The sequence below is a fragment of the Staurois parvus genome, unplaced genomic scaffold (genome assembly GCF_062004578.1).
Source record: "Staurois parvus isolate SC_StPar_1 unplaced genomic scaffold, SC_StPar_1.0 ptg000388l, whole genome shotgun sequence".
In the NCBI taxonomy this organism is placed as follows: Eukaryota; Metazoa; Chordata; class Amphibia; order Anura; family Ranidae; genus Staurois; species Staurois parvus.
In genome coordinates this window covers 3,870,001-3,897,774 of record NW_028318184.1, presented here as the reverse complement: position 1 = coordinate 3,897,774, position 27,774 = coordinate 3,870,001, and the positions used below count along the sequence as shown (strand labels likewise).

The 27,774-nt window shown below is 47.8% G+C and overlaps 1 protein-coding gene and 5 non-coding genes across 6 annotated transcripts in view; all 6 read right to left on the bottom strand.

Moving 5' to 3' along the window:
* Positions 1 to 3,427: 3,427 nt before the first annotated feature.
* Positions 3,428 to 3,499, bottom strand: TRNAA-CGC (transfer RNA alanine (anticodon CGC)). Its single transcript has one exon. It is a non-coding gene; the product is annotated as a tRNA-Ala (tRNA).
* Positions 3,500 to 3,858: 359 nt separating this feature from the next.
* Positions 3,859 to 3,930, bottom strand: TRNAA-UGC (transfer RNA alanine (anticodon UGC)). Its single transcript has one exon. It is a non-coding gene; the product is annotated as a tRNA-Ala (tRNA).
* Positions 3,931 to 6,841: 2,911 nt separating this feature from the next.
* On the bottom strand, positions 6,842 to 6,913 carry TRNAA-UGC (transfer RNA alanine (anticodon UGC)). Its single transcript has one exon. It is a non-coding gene; the product is annotated as a tRNA-Ala (tRNA).
* A 2,081-nt stretch (positions 6,914 to 8,994) lies between these two features.
* TRNAA-UGC (transfer RNA alanine (anticodon UGC)) lies at positions 8,995 to 9,066 on the bottom strand. The gene has a single exon. It is a non-coding gene; the product is annotated as a tRNA-Ala (tRNA).
* A 7,123-nt stretch (positions 9,067 to 16,189) lies between these two features.
* TRNAA-UGC (transfer RNA alanine (anticodon UGC)) lies at positions 16,190 to 16,261 on the bottom strand. The gene has a single exon. It is a non-coding gene; the product is annotated as a tRNA-Ala (tRNA).
* A 9,044-nt stretch (positions 16,262 to 25,305) lies between these two features.
* Positions 25,306 to 27,774, bottom strand: part of GATA4 (GATA binding protein 4) — an 89,610-nt gene continuing 87,141 nt past the window's right edge. The window contains exon 5 of the mRNA XM_089685913.1: positions 25,306 to 26,735. Within this exon, the coding sequence (XP_089542039.1) occupies positions 26,586 to 26,735 (150 nt within the window). The 3' untranslated portion in view covers positions 25,306 to 26,585. The remainder of the gene's footprint in view (positions 26,736 to 27,774) is intronic.

Genomic DNA, 27,774 nt, shown 5'->3' with positions numbered 1-27,774 from the left:
CGTTTGCGGAGCGTTTTTAACGATATGCAAACGCAGCATGCGCGGCTTTGCCAAGCATTAAAAACGCCCCACAAACACCTATAATGAAGTTTGAATGGTGTTACCGCTCCGCAAATGCCTCGCAACTGCACCGCAAACGCCGGCCAGGCGTTTGCGGAGCGGCACCATAGACTTGAATAGGAGGCTTCAACTCCTCCTGACTCGACCAGAGGCGTCCGTTTTGCCGCAACGCAACGCTAACACTCCCGTTTGAACAGCACTACGTGCTGCAATGTGCAAAATTTTCCCAGGCATTTGGGAAACTGTAAAAACGCTTCCCAAACGCCTGTCTGCCGCTTGCTAACAAGGCTAGTGTGAACGTAGCCTTAGTGGGGTAATTGGTCTGCCGTTTTTCGGATTTTTTGCACATTTTTTTTATCGGTTATGTTGGAAAATTCGCAGCCGATTTTGACAATCGGCTGATTTTCCCGGCAATGATGGGCAAATCAGCCGATCGTTTTACCGATAAAAAATCCGCGCATGAGCCGTGACCTGCAAGGGACAGAAGTTATGGGGTGAGCTTGATGATTTTGTCGGCCGATTTTTTTACCGTTGGTGGTAACTTCGGCCGACCGAATGACCGATTTTTAATTTTTTTTTTTAAAAAAATCGGCCGATTTTCGACCCGTCTATGGCCTGCATAAGGCCCCATGTACACGGGACACTTCTGAACGATGGAAACTGATTGCTGGAAAACGTAGGTTAAAAAACATCTGTTTAGTCGTGTTTGCATACCGTGTTTAGAAGCGTTTTTTTTTTTTAAAGATAACCTCAGGAGACCCTCCAAAATGCCCAGAATGCACTGAAAAATAGTACAAAATTAACTATTTCAGACATTTTGAGAGAAATAGAGCAGAAGCAGAGAGAGCAGTATTTGTTGAGGTTAGCTGTCTTTTTTTTTGTGGTGTTTGGATGTATTCCAGCTCATTTCTGTGCAGAAATTATTGCAGCAGTGCCTAACATTTTCTTTCATGCGAAACCTCAAAGTATGGTGTACCAGGTCCATTTGAGTACCGGGAAAACGCTTTGCATGCATTTTTCATGATGAAAAAAGGCTCTGGACAGCATCTGGAAATGGAAGAGTTAAAAAAAATTTCAAACGCAAACACCTATAAACGCGGTTAGCCATGTTTACAAGCATTTTGTGTTTGAAACGCCGATAATCACTGTATTGGTGTCACTGGGGATGTCAGTGACACCAAGTCAGTTCCACCCAGTGTCAGAATACCCACTGCAGTCCCGCAGTCCTGCTATAAGTCACTGATCAAAGGGGTGATCAAAGGGTTAACTGTGTGCAGGAAGTGTTTTACTAGGGGGCGGTGTGTGTGTTTCACTGTAATCACACTGCTCTGGATGGCTGTACTGTGCACAGCCATCCAGAGCAGTGTGCCGAGCTGACAGGGAGGAGAACTGTTAGTAAACAAAACAGTCCTCCTCCCCGTCGGTGATCGTCGGAAATCACTGGGCGCTGGTGAGTAATTACTGGCAGGGACCCAGTGATTGACAGCCGCAGCCGCAAATGGCGGCGCAGGTAGGGCGCGTGGACTGCTCGTGTGCACCCCCTACCCGCAGATGCGAAATCATGTGTATATATATATATATATATATATATATATATATATACGTAATTTTGCGCACCCGTGCCGCCCTGCAGCAGTATTTCTGCTATAGGGCTGTGGGGATGCAGTTAATCAGCCACAGAACCTGTGAAATTAATATGTGTTTGGGGTTAAAGGGATGAGGTGGCAACCCTATGTGCCAGGTGGCCTGAATCAGATTTCATTGTTTTATCAAACCGATGACACTGTTGACTCACTACCTCTGCTGAAAGTCTGTTCCAGACTGCTCAACTGCTTTTTTTTTTTTTTTTTACTACTACAACCCACAACACCCCCCCCAAAAAAAAAACCTATGTGAAAGATACTGTACATGATTATTATTATTATTATACAGGATTTACCAGTTTAACCACTTGTTCTTCAGAGAATTTACCTCCCCCGCCTTCCTGACCAGGCCATTTTTTGCGATACGGTGCTGCGTTACTTTAACTGAAAATTGCGCGGTCATGCAACGCTGTACATAAATTACATTTATGCAGTTTTTTTTCCACAAATAGAGCTTTCTTTCGGTGGTATTTCATCACCTGTGCATTTTTTATTTTTTGCGCTATAAACAAAAAAATTTAACAATTTTGAAAAAAAAAATACAATATTTTTTACTTTTTGCTATAAAACATATCCAATAAAAAAAATAAAAAAAATCTAATTTCTTCATAAATTTAGGCCAAAATGTATTCTACTACATCCCAATACGTGTAAATTAATTTTATGTGAAAGTTACAGCATCTACAAATGTATATGTATGCATATATGTATATATACTGACATTTTAGTTTTAATTTTTTTTATGCTAGTAATGGCAGCGATCAGCGGCTTATAGCAGGACTGCGGCAGGCATTCTGACACTGGGGGGGGAACTGACTAACTGCCACTGACATCCTCAGTGACACCAATACAGTGATCAATGATAATAAAAAGCACTGACACTGTACTCATGGCACTGGGCAGGAAGGGGTTAACATCTCTTGGCAAGAACAACTCCCTGCACTGCATTCCCCCCTCCAGCAGGAGATAGACGTGCCTTTTTTTTACAAATCTAAATTTTTGTTATTTGCAGATTTGGATGTATCCGAATTTCTGAATCACAATAGTAACGAATTTCCCAGAGTGGGAAAATGACAACATATGTATAATAGAATTTTACACTTTTTTGTATAGTATCCTGCAATTGACTTTGTCAAGAAGTGGGAGTTGGACCTTATAGAGTTCTGTTAAAGTGACATTAAGGGTTCAACTTTTTTTTAAAAATATAACAAACATGTTACACTCACCTGCTCGGTGTAGTGGTTTTGCGCAGAGCAGCCCCGACCCTCCTGTTCTCGGGACCCCTGCTAGCTCCTCCCCCTTGACCAGTGCACCCAATAGCAAGCCACTTGCTAAGGGGGCACTGGTGCATGTTTGCTCCCAAGCCCTGCTCTGTGCATCCATGACACATAGAGCAGTGGCTCAGCCCTGCCCCACCTCCCACTCTCTCCTTATTGGCTCACTGACTGTGATTGACAGCAGTGGGAGTCAATGGCACCAGCCAATGAGGAGAGGAAGTCCCGGGCCAGGTGCGGCTCCCGTGCACATTGCTGGCTTGAGAGGGGGCTCAGGTGAGTATTGGGGGGGGGGGGGGCTGTGAGGGGGAGCAGCACACAGATGGATTTTTACCTTCATGTATAGAATGCATGAATAAAACCACTTTAACATTCCATCAGACAGGTATTTTCACCCTAAAGCACCTCACTTAACTAGAATGGTGATTTATTGCTGCTTGGCAAAAAAACTGGAGATGCCGGGGATTGAACCCGGGGCCTCATACATGCGAAGCATGCACTCTACCACTGAGCTACATCCCCTCCCTTCTCTAAGCTGCTCTGCAACTCAGTGCTGTTGGAGTGGGGCAAAATTGGAGAGCTAAAAAAGGTTTTTTTTGGTGGGACTGGTGTGGAGAGAGGACAGGGGTCACCACTGGCAGGAGGCAGGACAGGGGTCACCGCTGGTAGGAGAGAGGACAAGGGTCCCCAATATAAGATTTGCCCTTATCTCCTGTTCTCGAATTTCCTATATTGAACGCCATTGAATTGGCATTTATCCATAACACAGCCAGACCAGTAGTATTTTGCTGCATCTATATACTTTGATAATCCTACTTGTTTTGCTTTGAACAGTATAATCACAATTAGCACTGATAGACAATTAAACATTGTTTAAAAGATGGAGATGCCGGGGATTGAACCCGGGGCCTCATACATGCAAAGCATGCGCTCTACCACTGAGCTACATCCCCACTCTTGGTGAGACTGCTGTGCAGCTCAGTGCTGTTGGAGTGGGGCAAAATTGGAGAGCTAAAAAAGGTTTTTTTTGGTGGGACTGGTGTGGAGAGAGGACAGGGGTCACCACTGGCAGGAGGGAAGACAGGGGTCACCGCTGGTAGGAGGGAGGACAGGGGTCCCCAATGGAAGATTTCCCCTTATCTCCTGGTGTGGAGAGAGGACAGGGGTCACCACTGGCAGGAGGGAAGACAGGGGTCACCGCTGGTAGGAGGGAGGACAGGGGTCCCCAATGGAAGATTTCCCCTTATCTCCTGGTGTGGAGAGAGGACAGGGGTCACCACTGGCAGGAGGGAGGACAGGGGTCACAACTGGCAGAAGGGAAGACAGGGGTCACCGCTGGTAGGAGGGAGGACAGGGGTCCCCAATGGAAGATTTCCCCTTATCTTACTTGTTTTGCTTTTTACCCCAATGGAATCCTACTTGTTTTGCTTTGAACTGCATAAACATGATTAGCATTGATTGACAATTAAACATCATTGTTTAAAAGAGGGAGATGTCAGGGATTGAACCCGGGGCCTCATACATGCAAAGCATGCACTCTACCACTGAGCTATATCCCCTCCCTTGGTGAAATTGTTGTGCAGCTCAGTGCTGTTGGAGTGGGGCAGAAGTTCAGGGGTGCCCTATGCACAGAGTGCAGAGTTCCACGGTGCGCTGCGTAAATTCTGTGGAGTTCAGGGGTATGCTATGTACTGAGTTCGGGGTTCAGGGGTGCCCTGTGTACAGAGTGCAGTGTTCAGGGGTGTGCTATGTAAAAAGTACAGAGTGCAGAGTTTAGGGGTGCGCTGTGTACAGAGTGTAGGGTTGAGGAGTGTACTACATACAGAGTGTAGGGCTTAGGGGTGTGCTATGCACAGAGTGCAGGTTTGAGGAGTGTGCTACATACAGAGTGTAGGGCTTAGGGGTGTGCTATGCACAGAGTGCAGGTTTGAGGAGTGTGCTACATACAGAGTGTAGGGCTTAGGGGTGTGCTATGCACAGAGTGCAGGTTTGAGGAGTGTGCTACATACAGAGTGTAGGGTTTAGGGGTGTGCTATGCACAGAGTGCAGGGTTGAGGAGTGTGCTACATACAGAGTGTAGGGTTTAGGGGTGTGCTATGCACAGAGTGCAGGGTTGAGGAGTGTGCTACATACAGAGTGTAGGGCTTAGGGGTGTGCTATGCACAGAGTGCAGGTTTGAGGAGTGTGCTACATACAGAGTGTAGGGCTTAGGGGTGTGCTATGCACAGAGTGCAGGGTTAAGGAGTGTGCTACATACAGAATGAAGAGTTCATGGGTGCGCTATGTAAAAAGTGCATAGTTCAAGGGTGCCATATGTACAGAGTACAGCGTTCAGGGGTGCGCTTTGTAAAAAGTACAGAGTACAGAGTTTAGGGCTGCGCTGTGTAAATAGTGCTGGGTTGAGGAGTGTGCTACATACAGAGTGCAGATTTTCAGGGTGCCCTGTGTACAGAGTGCAGGGTTTAGGGGTGTGCTATGCACAGAGTGCAGGTTTGAGGAGTGTGCTACATACAGAGTGTAGGGCTTAGGGGTGTGCTATGCACAGAGTGCAGGTTTGAGGAGTGTGCTACATACAGAGTGTAGGGCTTAGGGGTGTGCTATGCACAGAGTGCAGGTTTGAGGAGTGTGCTACATACAGAGTGTAGGGTTTAGGGGTGTGCTATGCACAGAGTGCAGGTTTGAGGAGTGTGCTACATACAGAGTGTAGGGCTTAGGGGTGTGCTATGCACAGAGTGCAGGTTTGAGGAGTGTGCTACATACAGAGTGTAGGGTTTAGGGGTGTGCTATGCACAGAGTGCAGGGTTGAGGAGTGTGCTACATACAGAGTGTAGGGCTTAGGGGTGTGCTATGCACAGAGTGCAGGTTTGAGGAGTGTGCTACATACAGAGTGTAGGGCTTAGGGGTGTGCTATGCACAGAGTGCAGGGTTAAGGAGTGTGCTACATACAGAATGAAGAGTTCATGGGTGCGCTATGTAAAAAGTGCATAGTTCAAGGGTGCCATATGTACAGAGTACAGCGTTCAGGGGTGCGCTTTGTAAAAAGTACAGAGTACAGAGTTTAGGGCTGCGCTGTGTAAATAGTGCTGGGTTGAGGAGTGTGCTACATACAGAGTGCAGATTTTCAGGGTGCCCTGTGTACAGAGTGCAGGGTTTAGGGGTGTGCTATGCACAGAGTGCAGGGTTGAGGAGTGTGCTACATACAGAGTGCAGAGTTTCAGGGTGCCCTGTGTACAGAGTGCAGGGTTTAGGGGTGTGCTATGCACAGAGTGCAGGGTTCAGCTCTCTTTCACAGGCTATCCACATCTCACTTCCACCCCCAACTCATTTCTGAACTCTGCACCACTCTTTCCCATTCCGTACCTCTGCACACATCTCACAACACAGCTCTCATCACAGAAGGCTTCTGTGTTTACAAGTGAGAGTAGTGAGTGGGGAACAGAGGACAAGTACAAGAGGTGGCGGCTGGAGAAAAGCCCTGGGTGCGAGGACCACTTGAAATGGCCTGGCAGGTCAGATGCAGCTTGCGGGGCTTGTGATTAACACATATACCCTAGAGGATGTCTAATTTTAAAGTGGATTTGTGGCCAGGCTATGAACATTCAAACAGTTCCATATACTTAACAAGCTGTAAATGAGCTTTAAAACACATCTTCACTCACCTCTGTAGTTGCTGGCACCATTGAGCAAGCCATCCTCAAAGTTCAGCACAAGGATCAAAGTTGTTCTTTCTGCAGCTCAGTTCCTCCCTCTCAGCCAAGATTCAGCATCTCTCCTTTTTCTCAGCAGTGACTACGAAGCTTATCTCCACATGCCCATCCTGGAGACTTAATGGTTCTTGCTCCCTCTCCCACTTTAAAAAAAAAATGGAGATGCCGGGGATTGAACCCGGGGCCTCATACATGCAAAGCATGCGCTCTACCACTGAGCTACATCCCCATATGACTATGCCTACTGATCTGAAAGGTCAAGCTTTTGATCACAGCAATGAGATGAATCCTGGGATTATTTAATCAGTCTATTATACCATATACTGCATGTTGTGTGTCTTTTAGATTTTTTGGCATTTAAATAGTTTGAATATTTGTCCCAATATTAAATATTTGACCTTTCTTGGATTGGAAAATGTACGTCTGCAGAAATTCATAGTTTTCAGTAAAATAAATTGTATTCCTTCAACTTTTCCCATACTTCTATACTGAATCTATTTAAACTTTTAAAATGACTTTCAGTTCACACGCAGCACGTGTTTGTCCATGCAAGTAGCAGTGACCCCTAGTGGAAGGAAGGAGCTCTAACAGCAACCTCTAAGTTCAGAAATGTTCCTTGATTTGGAGAGCAATCAAGCCCCTAGGCATGCAGACTGCTTCTACAAACATTTGTGAAAGAATGGGTCGCTCTCAGATCAGTGAATTCAAGCGTGGTACCATGATAGGTTGGCACCTGTGCAATAAGTTCATCCGTGACATTTCCTTGCTACTAAATATTCCACGGTCAACTGTTAGTGGTATTACAACAAAGTGGAAGCAACTGGGAACAACAGCAACTCAGCCATGAAGTGGTAGGCAACGTAAAATGACAGAGCGGGGTCAGCGCATGCTGAAGCACACAGTGCACAGATGTTGCCAACTGTCTGCAGAGTCAATAGCTAAAGACCTCCAAACTTCATGTGGCCTTCAGATTAGCAGAACAGTGCATAGAGAGCTTCATGGAATGGGTTTCCATGGCCGAGCAGCTGCATCCAAGCCTTACATCACCAAGTGCAATGCAAAGTGTCGGATGCAGTGGTGTAAAGCACGCCGCCACTGGACTCTAGAACAGCGGAGACATGTTCTCTGGAGTGACCAATCACGCTTCTCTGTCTGGCAATCCGATGGACATGTCTGGGTTTGGCGGTTGTCAGGAGAACGGTACTTGCCTGACTGCATTGTACCAAGTGTAAAGTTTGGTGGAGGGGGGATTATTGTGTGGGGTTGTTTTTCAGGGGTTGGGCTTGGCCCCTTAGTTCCAGTGAAGGGAATGCTTAAGGTGTCAGCATACCAAGACATTTCGGACAATTTCATGTTCCCAACTTTGTGGGAACAGTTTGGGGACGGCCCCTTCCTGTTCCAACATGACTGCACACCAGTGCACAAAGCAAGGTCCATAAAGACAAGTTTGGGGTGGAGGAACTTGACTGACCTGCACTCGACATGACAGGACACCTTTGACATGAATTAGAGCGGAGACTGCAAACCAGGCCTTCTCCCCCGACATCACTGCCTGACCTCACAAATGTGCTACTGGAGGAATGGTCAAACATTCCCATAGACACTCCTAAACCTTGTGGACAGACTTCCCAGAAGAGCTGAAGCTGTTATAGCTGCAAAGGGCGGGACCAACTCAATATTGAACCCTAAGGACTCAGGGCTCATTAACACTTGGCTGTTTTACCAACGCTTGCCAAACGCCCCTATAGCGTTTGGCAAGCTTTGGTCCGGCGCTTGCAGAGCGTTTTTTAATGCTCGGCAAACGCTCCGCAAACGTCGCATGCGCGGTTTAGCGGCGGTTGCTAGGCATTTGCCGAGCGTTAATAATGCCCCACAAACGCCTATAATGCAGTTTGAGTGGTGTTACCGCTCCGCAAACACCCTGCAACCGTGTTGCAACCGCACCGCAAACGCCGGCCGGGCGTTTGCGGAGCGGCACTATAGACGAGAATAGGAGGCTTCAACGCCTCCTGACTCGACCAGAGGCGTCTATTTTGCCGTGACGCAAATGCTCCCGTTAGACAGCACCATGTGCTGTAATGTTCAGAATTGGCAGAGGCGTTTGGGAAGCGGTAAAAACGCTTCCCAAACGCCTCTCTGCCGCCTACACACAAGGCTAGTGTGAACGTAGCCTCAGACTGGGATGCCGTTAAAGTTTATGTGTGTGTAAAGGAAGGTGTCCCAATGCTTTTGACAATACAGTGTATTTCGCTAAGTATTGAATAAACATGATTTGCATTGTTTGGTAATTAAATGTTGTCTTTTAAAAGATGGAGATGCCGGGGATTGAACCCGGGGCCTCATACATGCAAAGCATGCGCTCTACCACTGAGCTACATCCCCTTACATACAAGTTATAACAAGGGAATAGTTCACCTATTTGTCCCAGTATTGAACATTTGACTTCTTCAGCTAGAGGCAGGAAATGTACATTTGACGTGTCCATAGATTCATAATTTGCAGTAAATTGTATCTCTTAAACTGTTCCCTTCCTTCCACATCGAAACTATTTAAACTTTTAAAATGGCATTCAGTTTACACGCAGCACGTGTTTGTCCATGCAAGTAGCAGTGACCCCTAGTGGAAGGAAGTAGGACTGTCTCACCAGAGATATTGCAGATCAGGACAAGGTGAAATTTGGACCAAAATTTGGCACACACATTATATTGTTCACAATACCATTTTAAAGAGGCTCTCCTATTTAGACATCTTAAAATAAAAAAGTAGTTATTTTTGCATTTTTTTTTTCACAGTAGCATTGCACTTGTGATAAGTGGACAAGTTACATGTTACATCCCAACAGCTGTAATATGTTGCTATAAGTGGAGTTAGCCTTTAAACATTCAAATAAATAAACGAGTCCCACCGGAGAGCAGGATAAATAAAGTGATTGCTATTACATTGATTAGCCAGAAAAATCTTCCGTCTGTGCCAATCTGATTGTGGTTTCATGATGTCGCTAAGGGCTTTTACCTGCAAGGACTCAGTAACTCTGCTCCCTCCTCCCAGCAGTGACTCAGCAGCTTAGCTCACCCTGCTTCCCCTGGCACCCGGGACTCAGCAGCTCTGCTCCCCTCTCCCAGCAGTGGCTCAGTAGCTTAGCTCACCCTGCTTCCCCTGGCAGCAACAACTCAGCAACTCTGCTCCCGTCTCCCAGCAGTGACTCCATGGCTTAGTTCACCCTGCTTCCCCTGGCACAGGGACTCAGCAGCTCTGCTCCCCTCTCTCAGCAGTCACTAAGCGGCTTAGCTCACCCTGCTTCCCCTGGCATTAGGGACTCAGCAGCTCTGTTCCCCTCTCCCAGCAGTGGCTCAGCAGCTTAGCTCACCCTGCTTCCCCTGGCACCAGGGACTCAGTGGCTCTGCTCCCCTCTCCCAGCAGTGGCTCAGCAGCTTAGCTCACCCTGCTTCCCCTGGCACCTGGGACTCAGCAGCTCTGCTCCCCTCTCCCAGCAGTGGCTCAGCAGCTTGGCTCACCCTGCTTCCCCTGGCAGCAACAGCTCAGCAGCTCTGCTCCCCTCTCCCAGCAGTGACTCCGCGGCTTAGCTCACGCTGCCTCCCCTGGCATTAGGGACTCAGCAGCTCTGTTCCCCTCTCCCAGCAGTGATTCCGCGGCTTAGCTCACCCTGCTTCCCCTGGCACCAGGGACTCAGCAGCTCTGCTCCCCTCTCCCAGCAGTGACTCCGCAGTTTAGCTCACCCTGCTTCCCCTGGCATTAGGGACTCAGCAGCTCTGCTCCCCTCTCCCAGCAGTGGCTCAGCAGCTTAGCTCACCCTGCTTCCCCTGGCACCGAGGACCCAGCAGCTCTGTTCCCCTCTCCCAGCAGAAAAATCTTCCGTCTGTGCCAATCTGATTGTGGTTTCATGATGTCGCTAAGGGCTTTTACCTGCAAGGACTCAGTAACTCTGCTCCCCTCTCCCAGCAGTGACTCAGCAGCTTAGCTCACCCTGCTTCCCCTGGCACCCGGGACTCAGCAGCTCTGCTCCCCTCTCCCAGCAGTGGCTCAGTAGCTTAGCTCACCCTGCTTCCCCTGGCAGCAACAACTCAGCAACTCTGCTCCCGTCTCCCAGCAGTGACTCCATGGCTTAGTTCACCCTGCTTCCCCTGGCACAGGGACTCAGCAGCTCTGCTCCCCTCTCTCAGCAGTCACTAAGCGGCTTAGCTCACCCTGCTTCCCCTGGCATTAGGGACTCAGCAGCTCTGTTCCCCTCTCCCAGCAGTGGCTCAGCAGCTTAGCTCACCCTGCTTCCCCTGGCACCAGGGACTCAGTGGCTCTGCTCCCCTCTCCCAGCAGTGGCTCAGCAGCTTAGCTCACCCTGCTTCCCCTGGCACCTGGGACTCAGCAGCTCTGCTCCCCTCTCCCAGCAGTGGCTCAGCAGCTTGGCTCACCCTGCTTCCCCTGGCAGCAACAGCTCAGCAGCTCTGCTCCCCTCTCCCAGCAGTGACTCCGCGGCTTAGCTCACGCTGCTTCCCCTGGCATTAGGGACTCAGCAGCTCTGTTCCCCTCTCCCAGCAGTGATTCCGCGGCTTAGCTCACCCTGCTTCCCCTGGCACCAGGGACTCAGCAGCTCTGCTCCCCTCTCCCAGCAGTGACTCCGCAGTTTAGCTCACCCTGCTTCCCCTGGCATTAGGGACTCAGCAGCTCTGCTCCCCTCTCCCAGCAGTGGCTCAGCAGCTTAGCTCACCCTGCTTCCCCTGGCACCGAGGACCCAGCAGCTCTGTTCCCCTCTCCCAGCAGAAAAATCTTCCGTCTGTGCCAATCTGATTGTGGTTTCATGATGTCGCTAAGGGCTTTTACCTGCAAGGACTCAGTAACTCTGCTCCCCTCTCCCAGCAGTGACTCAGCAGCTTAGCTCACCCTGCTTCCCCTGGCACCCGGGACTCAGCAGCTCTGCTCCCCTCTCCCAGCAGTGGCTCAGTAGCTTAGCTCACCCTGCTTCCCCTGGCAGCAACAACTCAGCAGCTCTGCTCCCGTCTCCCAGCAGTGACTCCATGGCTTAGTTCACCCTGCTTCCCCTGGCACAGGGACTCAGCAGCTCTGCTCCCCTCTCTCAGCAGTGACTAAGCGGCTTAGCTCACCCTGCTTCCCCTGGCATTAGGGACTCAGCAGCTCTGTTCCCCTCTCCCAGCAGTGGCTCAGCAGCTTAGCTCACCCTGCTTCCCCTGGCACCAGGGACTCAGTGGCTCTGCTCCCCTCTCCCAGCAGTGGCTCAGCAGCTTAGCTCACCCTGCTTCCCCTGGCACCTGGGACTCAGCAGCTCTGCTCCCCTCTCCCAGCAGTGGCTCAGCAGCTTGGCTCACCCTGCTTCCCCTGGCAGCAACAACTCAGCAGCTCTGCTCCCCTCTCCCAGCAGTGACTCCGCGGCTTAGCTCACGCTGCTTCCCCTGGCATTAGGGACTCAGCAGCTCTGTTCCCCTCTCCCAGCAGTGATTCCGCGGCTTAGCTCACCCTGCTTCCCCTGGCACCAGGGACTCAGCAGCTCTGCTCCCCTCTCCCAGCAGTGACTCCACAGTTTAGCTCACCCTGCTTCCCCTGGCATTAGGGACTCAGCAGCTCTGCTCCCCTCTCCCAGCAGTGGCTCAGCAGCTTAGCTCACCCTGCTTCCCCTGGCACCGAGGACTCAGCAGCTCTGTTCCCCTCTCCCAGCAGTGGCTCAGCAGCTTAGCTCACCCTGCTTCCCCTGGTACCGGGGACTCAGCAGCTCTGTTCCCCTCTCCCAGCAGTGGCTCAGCAGCTTAGCTCACCCTGCTTCCCCTGGCACCAGGGACTCAGCAGCACTGTTCCCCTCTCCCAGCAGTGGCTCAGCAGCTTGGCTCACCCTGCTTCCCCTGGCAGCAACAAGTCAGCAGCTCTGCTCCCCTCTCCCAGCAGTGATTCTGCGGCTTAGCTCACCCTGCTTCCCCTGGCACCGGGGACTCAGCAGCTCTGTTCCCCTCTCCCAGCAGTGGCTCAGCAGCTTGGCTCACCCTGCTTCCCCTGGAAGCAACAAGTCAGCAGCTCTGTTCCCCTCTCCCAGCAGTGGCTCAGCAGCTTAGCTCACCCTGCTTCCCCTGGCACCAGGGACTCAGTGGCTCTGCTCCCCTCTCCCAGCAGTGGCTCAGCAGCTTAGCTCACCCTGCTTCCCCTGGCACCTGGGACTCAGCAGCTCTGCTCCCCTCTCCCAGCAGTGGCTCAGCAGCTTGGCTCACCCTGCTTCCCCTGGCAGCAACAACTCAGCAGCTCTGCTCCCCTCTCCCAGCAGTGACTCCGCAGTTTAGCTCACCCTGCTTCCCCTGGCATTAGGGACTCAGCAGCTCTGCTCCCCTCTCCCAGCAGTGGCTCAGCAGCTTAGCTCACCCTGCTTCCCCTGGCACCGGGGACTCAGCAGCTCTGCTCCCCTCTCCCAGCAGTGGCTCAGCAGCTTAGCTCACCCTGCTTCCCCTGGTACCGGGGACTCAGCAGCTCTGTTCCCCTCTCCCAGCAGTGGCTCAGCAGCTTAGCTCACCCTGCTTCCCCTGGCATCAGGGACTCAGCAGCTCTGTTCCCCTCTCCCAGCAGTGGCTCAGCAGCTTGGCTCACCCTGCTTCCCCTGGCAGCAACAAGTCAGCAGCTCTGCTCCCCTCTCCCAGCAGTGATTCTGCGGCTTAGCTCACCCTGCTTCCCCTGGCACCGGGGACTCAGCAGCTCTGTTCCCCTCTCCCAGCAGTGGCTCAGCAGCTTGGCTCACCCTGTTTCCCCTGGCAGCAACAAGTCAGCAGCTCTGTTCCCCTCTCCCAGCAGTGGCTCAGCAGCTTAGCTCACCCTGCTTCCCCTGGCACCAGGGACTCAGTGGCTCTGCTCCCCTCTCCCAGCAGTGGCTCAGCAGCTTAGCTCACCCTGCTTCCCCTGGCACCTGGGACTCAGCAGCTCTGCTCCCCTCTCCCAGCAGTGGCTCAGCAGCTTGGCTCACCCTGCTTCCCCTGGCAGCAACAACTCAGCAGCTCTGCTCCCCTCTCCCAGCAGTGACTCCGCGGCTTAGCTCACGCTGCTTCCCCTGGCATTAGGGACTCAGCAGCTCTGTTCCCCTCTCCCAGCAGTGATTCCGCGGCTTAGCTCACCCTGCTTCCCCTGGCACCAGGGACTCAGCAGCTCTGCTCCCCTCTCCCAGCAGTGACTCCGCAGTTTAGCTCACCCTGCTTCCCCTGGCATTAGGGACTCAGCAGCTCTGCTCCCCTCTCCCAGCAGTGGCTCAGCAGCTTAGCTCACCCTGCTTCCCCTGGCACCGGGGACTCAGCAGCTCTGTTCCCCTCTCCCAGCAGTGGCTCAGCAGCTTAGCTCACCCTGCTTCCCCTGGTACCGGGGACTCAGCAGCTCTGTTCCCCTCTCCCAGCAGTGGCTCAGCAGCTTAGCTCACCCTGCTTCCCCTGGCATCAGGGACTCAGCAGCTCTGTTCCCCTCTCCCAGCAGTGGCTCAGCAGCTTAGCTCACCCTGCTTCCCCTGGCAGCAACAAGTCAGCAGCTCTGCTCCCCTCTCCCAGCAGTGATTCTGCGGCTTAGCTCACCCTGCTTCCCCTGGCACCGGGGACTCAGCAGCTCTGTTCCCCTCTCCCAGCAGTGGCTCAGCAGCTTGGCTCACCCTGCTTCCCCTGGCAGCAACAAGTCAGCAGCTCTGTTCCCCTCTCCCAGCAGTGGCTCAGCAGCTTAGCTCACCCTGCTTCCCCTGGCACCAGGGACTCAGTGGCTCTGCTCCCCTCTCCCAGCAGTGGCTCAGCAGCTTAGCTCACCCTGCTTCCCCTGGCACCTGGGACTCAGCAGCTCTGCTCCCCTCTCCCAGCAGTGGCTCAGCAGCTTGGCTCACCCTGCTTCCCCTGGCAGCAACAACTCAGCAGCTCTGCTCCCCTCTCCCAGAAGTGACTCCGCGGCTTAGCTCACGCTGCTTCCCCTGGCATTAGGGACTCAGCAGCTCTGTTCCCCTCTCCCAGCAGTGATTCCGCGGCTTAGCTCACCCTGCTTCCCCTGGCACCAGGGACTCAGCAGCTCTGCTCCCCTCTCCCAGCAGTGACTCCGCAGTTTAGCTCACCCTGCTTCCCCTGGCATTAGGGACTCAGCAGCTCTGCTCCCCTCTCCCAGCAGTGGCTCAGCAGCTTAGCTCACCCTGCTTCCCCTGGTACCGGGGACTCAGCAGCTCTGTTCCCCTCTCCCAGCAGTGGCTCAGCAGCTTAGCTCACCCTGCTTCCCCTGGCACCAGGGACTCAGCAGCTCTGTTCCCCTCTCCCAGCAGTGGCTCAGCAGCTTGTCTCACCCTGCTTCCCCTGGCAGCAACAAGTCAGCAGCTCTGCTCCCCTCTCCCAGCAGTGATTCTGCGGCTTAGCTCACCCTGCTTCCCCTGGCACCGGGGACTCAGCAGCTCTGCTCCCCTCTCCCAGCAGTGACTCCGCGGTTAGCTCACCCTGCTTCCCCTGGCATTAGGGACTCAGCAGCTCTGTTCCCGTCTCCCAGCAGTGGCTCAGCAGCTTAGCTCACCCTGCTTCCCCTGACAGCGGAGACTCAGCGGCTCTGCTCCCCTCTCCCAGCAGTGCTACACAAATTGATAAATTGTTCACTCCATATCAAGGCCATTGAGGAATAATACAATCTGACTGAATTTGAAAGTTTTCAGCAGTTCCATCAGTTATAATATCTGAAGGGAAACATCTCTACCAATGTGTGCAGACCTGATAACCTTTTTTCTTTTCATTAAATTAAGGCTTCATGTACACGGTGCGTTTGGAAAACTCTTCTGAATGCTGGAAATTGACAGCAGGAAAACGCAGGTTAAAAAACATCAGTTTTGCCGTGTTTGCATACCGTGTTTATGTGCATTTGTGTTCAGAAGCGTTTTTTTAAGATAAGCACAGGAAAACCTCCCAAATGCCCAGAATGCACTGAAAAATGGTAAATTATTAACTATTTTAGACATTTTGAGAGAAATAGAGAGAGCAGAAGCAGAGAGAGCAGTATGTGCTGAGATTAGCTGTCTTTTTTTTGTGGTGTTTGGATGTGTTCCAGCTCATTTCTGTGGAAATTATTGCAGCAGTGTCTAACATATTTTCTTTCATGCGAAACCTTAAAGTATGGTGTGCCAGGTCCATTTGAGTACCGGGAAAACACTTTGCATGCATTTTTCATGATGAAAAAAGGCTCTGAACAGCATCTGGAGATGGAAGAGTTTTAAAAAATTGCAAACGCTTATAAACGCGGTTAGCCGCGTTTACACGTGTTTACAAGCGTTTGATATTTGAATCGCTGATAACATCTACTCCTGAACGCACGTTTGGTGCGTTCAAAAAAACGACTGTAAACTCAACTGCCTGTAAATGACTATGTGTACATGGACACATAGGAAAACATTAGGGAGCGTTCGGGAGCTGCTGAAAAAAATGCAGAAAAGCTCCCAAATGTGAGTTTATCAGCTGCAGCATTCATGGAGCCTTACATGATCATCTGCAGGCATTTTCTATTTAAAACTTGGAGATGCCAGGGATTGAACCCGGGGCCTCATACATGCAAAGCATGCGCTCTACCACTGAGCTACATCCCCTTACAAACATCAACACCAAATAGTAAAAAAATAAAAACAATCTATCACTAAATGAATGTGCAATTTCACCTTAAAGGGGATGTTCTGCTTGTTTGCATCATCTCCCCCCCCCCTCCCCCCCTCCTCTGTAGCAATTGGCATTTTTTGGGAGGGGGGAACAAGTACCCGGTTTTGACAAGTACACGCTCCCATTTCTGTTCAGATCGCCCCGATGATCTGAGCAGAAGTTCATCCCCCCTTTTCCCTGCAGCCTTCTGGACACATCACAGGTCCCAGAAGACTGCGGGACCATTCACAAAACACAACACACTTCACACATGTACAGTGGGAAACCAACTGTGAAGTCACAAGGTTTCACTGCTGGTTTCCCTTACTTAAGATATCGGCACCAGAAACCTGAAGCCGATTGAAGACCTGGCTCGGGTGAAGGCAGCACTGGATTCCTGGACAGGTGAATGTCCTTATACTGTATTAAAAGTCAGTATTTGTAGCTGCTGACTTTGATTTTTTTGGGGGGAGGTAGACTGGAGCATCTCTTTAACCACCTGCCGCCTGCCATATAAAGCAATGACGGAGCAAGGCGGTTCTCTCATTCTGGGAGGACGTCATATGACGTCCTCCCACTCTAACCGCGCATGTGCGGCTCCAGGAGTGTGCAGCGCGGCGATCGGTGGTGTGCTGTGTCCCTCATACACAGCAGATCACCGATCAACAGAAAGAGACGAAGATGTCGGCTCAGTCATGTGATCAGCTGTGTCCAATCGCAGCTGATCGCATGTAAATAGGGAAATGCCAGTTATCGGCATTTCTCTCCTCACGAGTTGTCACGTTGAGAGCTTGAGAGGAGAGGAGAGCCGCTAATCGGCATTACTCAGAGGGGACATCTACACTGATCATCAGGGCACTGATGATCAGTGTGCCCTGATGATCAGTGAAGCCCCAGCAGTGCCACCTGTCAGTGTCCATCAGTGCCAGCTGTCAGTGGTCATCAATGCTACCTGCTAGTGCCCATCAGTGCCTACCATTTCACATCAATGCCACATATCAGTGCCCATCTGAGCTGCCTTTCAGTGCCACCTATCAATGCCAGTCAGTGCCACCTATCAGTGCTGCCAATCAGTGCCGCCTATCAGTGCCAGTCAGTGCCGCCTATCAGTGCGCATCAATGCCACCTATCAGTGCCTGTCAGTGCTGCCTATCAGTGCCGTCTAACAGTGCCAGTCAGTGCCACCTATCAGTGCCACCTATCAGTGCCATATATGAGTGCTGCCTTTCAGTGCCCATCAGTGATGCCTGTCAATGCCCATCAGTGCCACCTACCAGTGCCTCCTCATCAGTGCCCATCAGTGCCACCTATCAGTGCCCAACAGTGCAGCCTATCAGTGCCCATCAGTGCAGCCTCATTAGCACACATCAGCGAAGGAGAAAAATTACTTATTTACAAAATTTTATAACAAACACTAAAAAAAACTTTTTTTTTTCAAAATTTTCAGTTGTTTTTGGTTTGTTTAGCAAAAAAATAAAAAACCCAGAGGTGATTAAATGCCACCAAAAGAAAACTATATCTGTCTAAAAAAATGATAAAAATTAATATGGGTACAGTGTTGCATGACCGCGCAATTGTCATTTAAAGTGTGAGGGCGCTGAAAGCTGAAAATTTGCCTCGGCAGGAAGGGGGTATAAGAGCCCAGTAGGCAAGTGGTTAAAGTATAACTAAAGGCAAAATTTTTTTTAGTTTTGGATAGGATGGAGATGGATTAGAACCCCTGTCAGTTTTTATTGCTGTCTGTGTCCTCGTTAGGGAGATTCACCCTCTCTATTTGTCCTGTTTACCATTATCATCAAAAATGAAAATAAAAGAAACCCCAAATGTTGTGTTGCCCCTAGAAAAGCAAAAGAGGAGAAATTTTCAAATAGGGACACTAGTTCTGGTTACCTGGGGGTTCCCAAGGACTTCCCTTAGTTTGTAGATTTTCTCACTACTTGTTTTGGCTATGGGACAGGAAGTGAAGGTAAATCTCCCCAATAAGACACAGATGGCAAAAAAAAAACTGATCGGGGTTATAACCCTCCCTTACTCTATCCAAATGAAAAAAAAAGTTTTGCCTATAGGTTTACTTTAAAAGACAAGATGCTAATTGCTGCAATTAATTGAATCCTGGTATGAACATTCTGCTATAAATGCTATGTTGTGTGACTTATGTAACTTTTGACATACTACATCCGAACAGGAAAAACCTGGCTTAGACTCCACTATGTGCATTCAATGTGTAATGTAACAGAGTTGTTCAGATATGCCTGGGGACACTCCAGTGACTCCATGCAACAATTGCAAAATTATATAACAAATTTATTCAAAACCATGAGTAAATCAGAAGAGACATATTCAAAACTATTAAAAAAACCACACATAAATTTGGCCAATGAGCAAAAAACAACTGGCCAAGGCTTCTGCTCCCTAAGTATTGGGTGTATTAGTGTTACCTAACAGAAATCCAATAGCCAATGCCAAAATGGAAATCATTGTAAATATAACGTACAGGCAAACATAAAAATTGCTGCGCTGCCTCTCCCAAAAACTACTTTAAATAATTAATAAATAAATGAATGAACTCCCTACTACACAAAGAGTCCCCAAAATGTGCATGTGCTATAATGCCCCGTGGGCTGGCAATTATATCCCTCCTCCCCAGTGACTAAATCCTAAGTAAACCAATAAGTAAATACAAGGTGCTTAAATGACAAGAGTGCTAAAAATAGCACATATATAATGCCATAAACTGTGTATACAGTCAAATTGTATAAAACAATATATATATACTGCAGGGGTTAAAATTTCGAGTCCAGACCTACTAGCCCAGGGGTGGGCAAACTTTTTGACTTGAGGGCCGCAATGGGTTCATATATTGGACCCGGGGGCCGGACCAAGAGTAGATAAATGATGTGTATGTGTCATCCATAGTAAGTATAGTAATATTCCCCCATAGTAAGCATAGTAATTAATCCCCCATATAGTAATTCATCCCCCATATAGTAATTCATCCCCCATATAGTAATTCATCCCCCATAGTAATTCATCCCCCATATAGTAATTCATCCCCCATAGTAATTCATCCCCCATATAGTAATTCATCCCCCATATAGTAATTCATCCCCCGTATAGTAATTCATCCCCCCTATAGTAATTCATCCCCCATATAGTAATTCATCCTCCATATAGTAATTCATCCCCCATATAGTAATTCATCCCCCATATAGTAATTCATCCCTCATATAGTAATTCATTCCCCATATTAATTCATCCCCAATATTAAGTCCCCAAGTCCCCCCTGTGTCAATTCACTTACCTTTGCTCCACGCGTTCCTCTCGCTGTGTCCCGCGCCGTTCCGGTGTAGCATGAAAATCTGTCTCCTATGAGGATCTGTCCCCCTCGACGTATCTGCGCATGTGCCAGTTTCAGGCATTAGCAGCCGATCGGCGATCTCCGGCACATGCGCAGATACGTCGAGGGGGACAGATCCAGGGGGACAGATCCTCATAGGAGACAGATTTTCATGCTACACCGGTCTTCAGGGCGGACTGTGAGGGGAGCCTTGCTCCGTGGGCCGGATTAAAAGGTCCGCCGGGCCGTATACGGCCCGCGGGCCGTAGTTTGCCCATTGCTGTACTAGCCGGTCACAAAACTTACTCTCCACCAGTTGCCCCACCCAACCTTGCCCAGGTCCGCCTCCAACCCCACCCCCTGGCCCGCCCCAAACCCCACCTCCGGCCTGTCCCCAACCACGACCCCTTAAAGTTTATGAAATTAAATTTTTTTTTAGAATAAATAGTCCAAAATATAATCCCAGCTCCCCTGTACTCCATTATAGTGATATGACATGTATACAGTAATGTATATCCCCCCTCCCCTGTACTCCATTATAGTGATATGACATGTATACAGTAATGTATATCCCCCCTCCCCTGTACTCCATTATAGTGATATGACATGTATACAGTAATGTATATCCCCCCTCCCCTGTACTCCATTATAGTGATATGACATGTATACAGTAATGTATATCCCCCCTCCCCTGTACTCCATTATAGTGATATGACATGTATACAGTAATGTATATCCCCCCTCCCCTGTACTCCATTATAGTGATATGACATGTATACAGTAATGTATATCCCAGCTCTCCTGTACTCCATTATAGTGATATGACATGTATACAGTAATGTATATCCCAGCTCCCCTGTACTCCATTATAGTGATATGACATGTATACAGTAATGTATATCCCAGCTCCCCTGTACCCCATTATAGTGATATGACATGTATACAGTAATGTATATCCCAGCTCCCCTGTACTCCATTATAGTGATATGACATGTATAAGTAATGTATATCCCAGCTCTCCTGTACTCCATTATAGTGATATGACATGTATACAGTAATGTATATCCCCCCTCCCCTGTACTCCATTATAGTGATATGACATGTATACAGTAATGTATATCCCAGCTCCCCTGTACTCCATTATAGTGATATGACATGTATACAGTAATGTATATCCCAGCTCCCCTGTACTCCATTATAGTGATATGACATGTATACAGTAATGTATATCCCAGCTCTCCTGTACTCCATTATAGTGATATGACATGTATACAGTAATGTATATCCCAGCTCCCCTGTACTCCATTATAGTGATATGACATGTATAAGTAATGTATATCCCAGCTCTCCTGTACTCCATTATAGTGATATGACATGTATACAGTAATGTATATCCCAGCTCTCCTGTACTCCATTATAGTGATATGACATGTATACAGTAATGTATATCCCAGCTCCCCTGTACTCCATTATAGTGATATGACATGTATACAGTAATGTATATCCCAGCTCTCCTGTACTCCATTATAGTGATATGACATGTATACAGTAATGTATATCCCAGCTCTCCTGTACTCCATTATAGTGATATGACATGTATACAGTAATGTAGAGGGGTCGCCAAAAAGTAAAGTGCCCAGCAGTGATTAAATACCACCAAAAGAAAGCTCTATTTGTGAGAAAAAAATGCTAAAAATTTCATATGGGTACAATCTTGCATGACCGCGCAATTGTCATTCAAAGTGCGACAGCGCTGAAAGCTGAAAATTGGCCTGGTAAAGAAGGGGTATAAGTGCCCAGTAGGCAAGTGGTTAATATATGTTGATTGGGACTTGAAGGACCTTTAGTTCTTCATTGATGATAGATGAATATTTATGAATAGTTTAGCTGGAGGAAGGAGGTCTAGATTTCCTCATATAGATATTATGTTATCACTAGAGGGGTCGCCAGCAGGCTGAAGGAGGTCCTGATTCCTCTATATAGATCATTAGTTATCACTAGAGGGGTCACCAGCAGGAGGAAGGAGGTCCTGATTCCTCTATATAAATCATTAGGTATCACTAGAGGGATCACCAGCAGGATGAAGGAGGTCCTGATTCCTCTATATAGATCTTTAGTTATCACTAGAGGGATCACCAGCAGGATGAAGGAGGTCCTGATTCCTCTATATAGATCATTAGTTATCACTAGAGGGGCCACCAACAGGAGGAAGGAGGTCCTGATTCCTCTATATAGATCCTTAGTTATCACTAGAGGGGCCACCAACAGGATGAAGGAGGTCCTGATTCCTATATATAGATCTTTAGTTATCACTAGAGGGGTCACCAGCAGGATGAAGGAGGTCCTGATTCCTCTATATAGATCATTAGTTATCACTAGAGGGGCCACCAACAGGAGGAAGGAGGTCCTGATTCCTATATATAGATATTTAGTTATCACTAGAGGGGTCACCAACAGGAGGAAGGAGGTCCCGATTCCTCTATATAGATCTTTAGTTATCACTAGAGGGGTCACCAGCAGGAGGAAGGAGGTCCTGATTCCTGTATATAGATCTTTAGTTATCACTAGAGGGATCACCAGCAGGATGAAGGAGGTCCTGATTCCTCTATATAGATCTTTAGTTATCACTAGAGGGATCTCTAGCAGGAAAAAGGAGGTCCTGATTCCCCTATATAGATCATTAGTTATCACTAGAGGGGTCACCAACAGGAGAAAGGAGGTCCTGATTCCTCTATATCAGTGGTTCTCAACCTTTCTAATGCCGCAACCCCTTAATACAGTTCCTCATGTTGTGGTGACCCCCAACCATAAAATTATTTTCGTTGCTACTTTATAACTGTAATTTTGCAGTGGGAGGAGTAGTGCCACGTCATTGGTGTCAGTGGGAGGAATAGTGTCCCATCACTGATGTCAATGGGAGGAATAGTGCCCCATCATTGGTATCAAAGGTAGGAATAGTGCCCCATCATTGGTGTCAGTGGTAGGAATAGTGCCCCATCATTGGTGTCAGTGAGAGGAATAGTGCCCCATCATAGGTGTCAGTGGGGGGAATAGTGCCCCATCATTGGTGTCAGTGGGAGGAATAGTGCCCCATCATTGGTGTCAGTGGGAGGAATAGTGCCCCATCATTGGTGTCAGTGGGAGGAATAGTGCCGCATCATAGGTGTCAGTGGGAGGAATAGTGCCCCATCATTGGTGTCAGTGGGGGAAATAGTGCCCCATCATTGGTGTCAGTGGGAGGAATAGTGCCCCATCGTTGGTGTCAGGGGGAGGAATAGTGTCCCATCGTTGGTGTCAGTGGGAGGAATAGTGCCCCATCGTTGGTATCAGTGGGAGGAATAGTGCCCCATCGTTGGTGTCAGTGGGAGGAATAGTGCCCCATCGTTGGTGTCAGTGGGAGGAATAGTGCCCCATCATTGGTGTCAGTGGGAGGAATAGTGCCCCATCATAGGTGTCAGTGGGGGGAATAGTGCCCCATCATTGGTGTCAGTGGGGGGAATAGTGCCCCATCATTGGTGTCAGTGGGGGGAATAGTGCCCCATCATTGGTTTCAGTGGGAGGAATAGTGCCCCATCACTGGTGTCAGTGGGAGGAATAGTGCCCCATCACTGGTGTCAGTGGGAGCAATAGTGTCCCATCACTGATGTCAGTGGGAGGAAAAGTGTCCCATCACTGGTATCAGTGGGAGGAATAGTGCCCCAACACTGGTATCAGTGGGAGGAATAGTGCCCCATCGTTGGTATCAGTGGGAGGAATAGTGCCCCATCGTTGGTATCAGTGGGAGGAATAGTGCCCCATCGTTGGTGTCAGTGGGGGGAGGAATAGTGCCCCATCATTGGTGTCAGTGGAGGGAGGAATAGTGCCCCATCATTGGTATTAGTGACACCAATGATTGGGCATTATTCCTCCCACTGACACCAATGCTACTTACCTTGCTGACCCCTGCTCCAGCCTGGGCTCGCTCGCTCCCTCCCTCTCCCATGGTACAGACACTTACCGGTCAGATGTCTTCCTTCTCCGGCCGCTCTCCTCCTCTTCACTCGCTCAATCTTCGCGGTGCCGCTCAGCTCCTCCTTTCCAAGCTCCACCTCCTCACCGGTGATTGGCCACCTGTGTGCCTCTCCTGAGCTACAGTTCCGGCGGCCAATCACCGACGAGGAAGGATTGATCCCGGGGGTGTGTCCAGATGACAGGGACGGCATGTCATCCCGCCCACACCTGGAGACGGATCAAGGAGCGGTGTCTCGGTTCCTAAGGCCATCGGAAATATGTGTTTTCCGATGGTCTTAGGCGACCCCTGGGAAAGTGTCGTTCGACCCCCAAAGGGGTCGCGACCCCCAGGTTGAGAACCGCTGCTCTATATAGATCTTTTTTATCACTAGAGGGATCAGTAGAAAGAGAAAGGAGGTCCTGATTCCTCTATATAGATCATTAGTTATCACTAGAAGGATCACTAGCAGGAGAAAGGAGGTCCTGATTCCTCTATATAGATCTTTGGTTATCACTAGAGGGATCAGTAGAAAGAGAAAGGAGGGCCCTATATACAGTAGATCTCTTTAGTTATCAATAGAGGGACCACCAGCAGGAGATTCCTCTATACAGATCTTTAGTTAGACGTCATTTAGAATACTGTGTCCAGTTCTGGAGACCTCAGGCAAGTCGCGGAGGGACAGAGGTACATGGTGTAGGCCTGGAGTGTGAACACTTCTTGTCGGAGTTCTGTGGATGCACACAGAGCTTTACATCCATTTTAAGATTACATTGCAGAGTACAAACAAGGACAACACTGGATTTCTGGCAGGATTAACAGAACCCATTCTGGAGGACGACAGTTGGGGGGCAGATTACCTGGAGGAAGGGGATCTCTTGGACCTGACCAGGCTGCTTATTACCTTTAAGGAAGACCTCCGGCTGATTATCATATACATTGCGTATTATGATTATCTATCTGGTGAGTGTGCAGTCTTAACATTCCTTTCTGGCACATCACCCGAATGATCACTTGGAGCACACAGATCACCTGTTAGAGACTATTTTGGATGAATTTTCACCATTATTTCTGGACTTCATATGTTCTTAACCAGTGGTTTCTCTCAACATACCATACATAGTGCTCATTATTATCACATATATGGCACTTTATTACAGATCGATTTTTATGTGAACGGCACTATGTCACTTTATGGGCACTTTATTGAGTTTTCATAACATAACATAACATATTGACGTCTTGTTCAGTGATATCAGTATATATATTTTTAGCGCTGCACCCTTGTGTTTTATATCTGTTTTTAGAGGTGTTTTATGGTTACCTTTTGGTGCATGAGCTGCGTACAGGTTTGGCACTCGCTTGTTTTTGTATCATACATTGTGTGAATGGGGATATCTGGTCAGTTTTTTGGGGTTCAACGCACAGGTTGAGTAAAACAAAATGACTAATCTACTGTATAGACTGCCTTAGAATTTACAGTATTATTTTACCAAAAGAGTTGACGCTTGTAATAGAATTCCAACAGAGATAGTGGGTCAGTCAACCATAAGTGGATTCAGACATGCTTGTGACATACACAGATCTACTGTATATTCAGACTGAAAGTTTCAAAAATAAAATAGTAAAATATAAAATTTAAAAAAAAAATGGGCAGACTCCATGGACCACTATTTTCTGCCATTACTCTTTTATGTTTTTTTATATTTATTTGTTGCAAAACAGTCAACAGGCATCTCGACAAATGGAGTGTAGTACTGTAGACATTGTAGATGGCAGTGTTGGTGTTACAGCTCAGCCCTTCCACAACAAGCCATTTCCAAATTGCAGCTGACTGTCAGAACACAAAGATATGGGCATAATAACAAGATAAATGGAATCAAGTCTATGTTTCTTTTATATTTTAAATACATTGAAAAGTTCAACTCTATTTAATTTTATACAACAGTTTACAAAGTCGATCATACTTAAATAACACCTTGCAATATATTCCAAACTTGCAATATATTCAAACGATTTTGAGATTTAACTGGGATTTGTGGTTTTCCTGCCTTTATTTAGCAGGTAAAAATATCTAATTGATGATCAATGAATTAACCTAAAATATTAACTTGCATGGCAGCTAAATCTGTTTTCTAGTTGAGAATAAGTCTTTTTTTTTCCTCCGACAATCAATGAATTAACTTAAAATATTAACTGGCATGACAGCTAAATCTGGTTTCCATTGAAAATACCTTTTTTCTTTTTGGTTGTTCCAGAGTTCCCAAAACACCATTCTAGAGTCTCGTTGTAAGACACAAACGTTTTTTTAAAGGCATTACAAAAAAAAAGTCTACAATTATCTCGGACATGTAGAACATAACAATACAAACCAGATCCACAATTTTTTTTTGACAAAGAACACAAAATACGACTGTCGATAGGGAGAAAGTCCACATTAACAAGTGATGATGATTTTGGAAAAACACTCAGCAGCGGAAACAAAGATCAGCGTCCCCCCTCTTGATTAAATAGAGTTTATTCTTCTTGAAAAAAATGTTTTTCGTTTTTTATTTTGCAAATTTTCACTAGCAAAGGTACTAAAAAAAAGTCTTCCAGCCACTTCCAGTGTTTCACGTCGAAGATTGTATCCCTTGCTGGTGTGACTTTGGTGACGTTGGGTCACATTGCCAGAAACTCAAAGCCACAAAACCTTCCAGACCATCCACGTTAAATACTGTCCAATTTATAAACGGTTCTTTGCTAGTAGAAGAAACATTCAATTCTTTTTTTTCACTCTAATAGTTCAAATTCTATTGCATCTAAGTCTCTTGAGAGCTTGCAATTGTTTTTCTATTTTTATAGTGGCAATTGTTGGATACAATTATTTGCTAGGAAAAAAAATAATAAGTCATTGTTTGCTAAGCCCACTGTTCAAGTGACATTAGGAAATGCTAGACGTGTTTGGAAGGCTTCACGCTAACACCAGGTTATTCCAGGAGTCGTGTTTGGAGCTGACTTGTGGAGATGTGTTGATTGAGTGGTGGGTCTGTGGAGAGAGTTTAAGGCCTGCCATTCCATGAATAGATGATCCGTGGCTTGTAATAGCAGAGAGTGGAGATGCCTAGAATTAAAACATATATGAAAGATCAATTAACCCCTTCACTCCTAAGGGCAAGACAAATCTTGAAGCCTAAGTAAAATTTTACAATTTTGACATGTGTTAGTAAAACCGTACATACCATCACACGGTGAATTATACCGTGTTTTTTTCAGGACAAATTGGGCTTTCGTTTGGTGGTAAATGGTAATGGATATCTCCTGATTTTTTTTTTATTATCAAAGGAAAACTGTCCCAAAATAGTAAAAAAATAAATTTTTTTAAATTTAGCTGTGTGTTTCTTGTTACCAACATAACCTACCACCAAAAAACAACTCAAAATAAATTTTCCAGCTCTTGAGGATCATGATACCATATACAGTGGGGCAAAAAAGTATTTAGTCAGCCACCAATTGTGCAAGTTCTCCCACTTAAAAAGATGAGAGAGGCCTGTAATTGGCATCATAGGTAGACATCAACTATGAGAGACAAAATGAGAAAAAAAATCCAGACAATCACATTGGCTGATTTGGAAAGAATTTATTTGCAAATTATGGTGGAAAATAAGTATTTGGTCACCTACAAACAAGCAAGATTTCTGGCTCTCACAGACCTGTACCTTCTTCTTTAAGAGGCTCCTCTGTCCTGCACTCATTACCTGTATCAATAGCACCTGTTTGAACTTGTTATCAGTATAAAAGACACCTGTCCACAACCTCAAACAGTCACACTCCAAACTCCACTATGGTGAAGACCAAAGAGCTGTCGAAGGACACCAGAAACAAAATTGTAGACCTGCACCAGGCTGGGAAGACTGAATCTGCAATAGGCAAGCAGCTTGGTGTGAACAAATCAACTGTGGGAGCAATAATTAGAAAATGGAAGACATACAAGACCACTGATAATCTCCCTCGAAATGGGGCTCCACGCAAGATCTCACCCCGTGGGGTCAAAATGATCATAAGAACGGTGAGCAAAAATCCCAGGACCACACGGGGGGACCTAGTGAATGACCTGCAGAGAGCTGGGACCAACGTAACAAAGGCTACCATCAGTAACACAC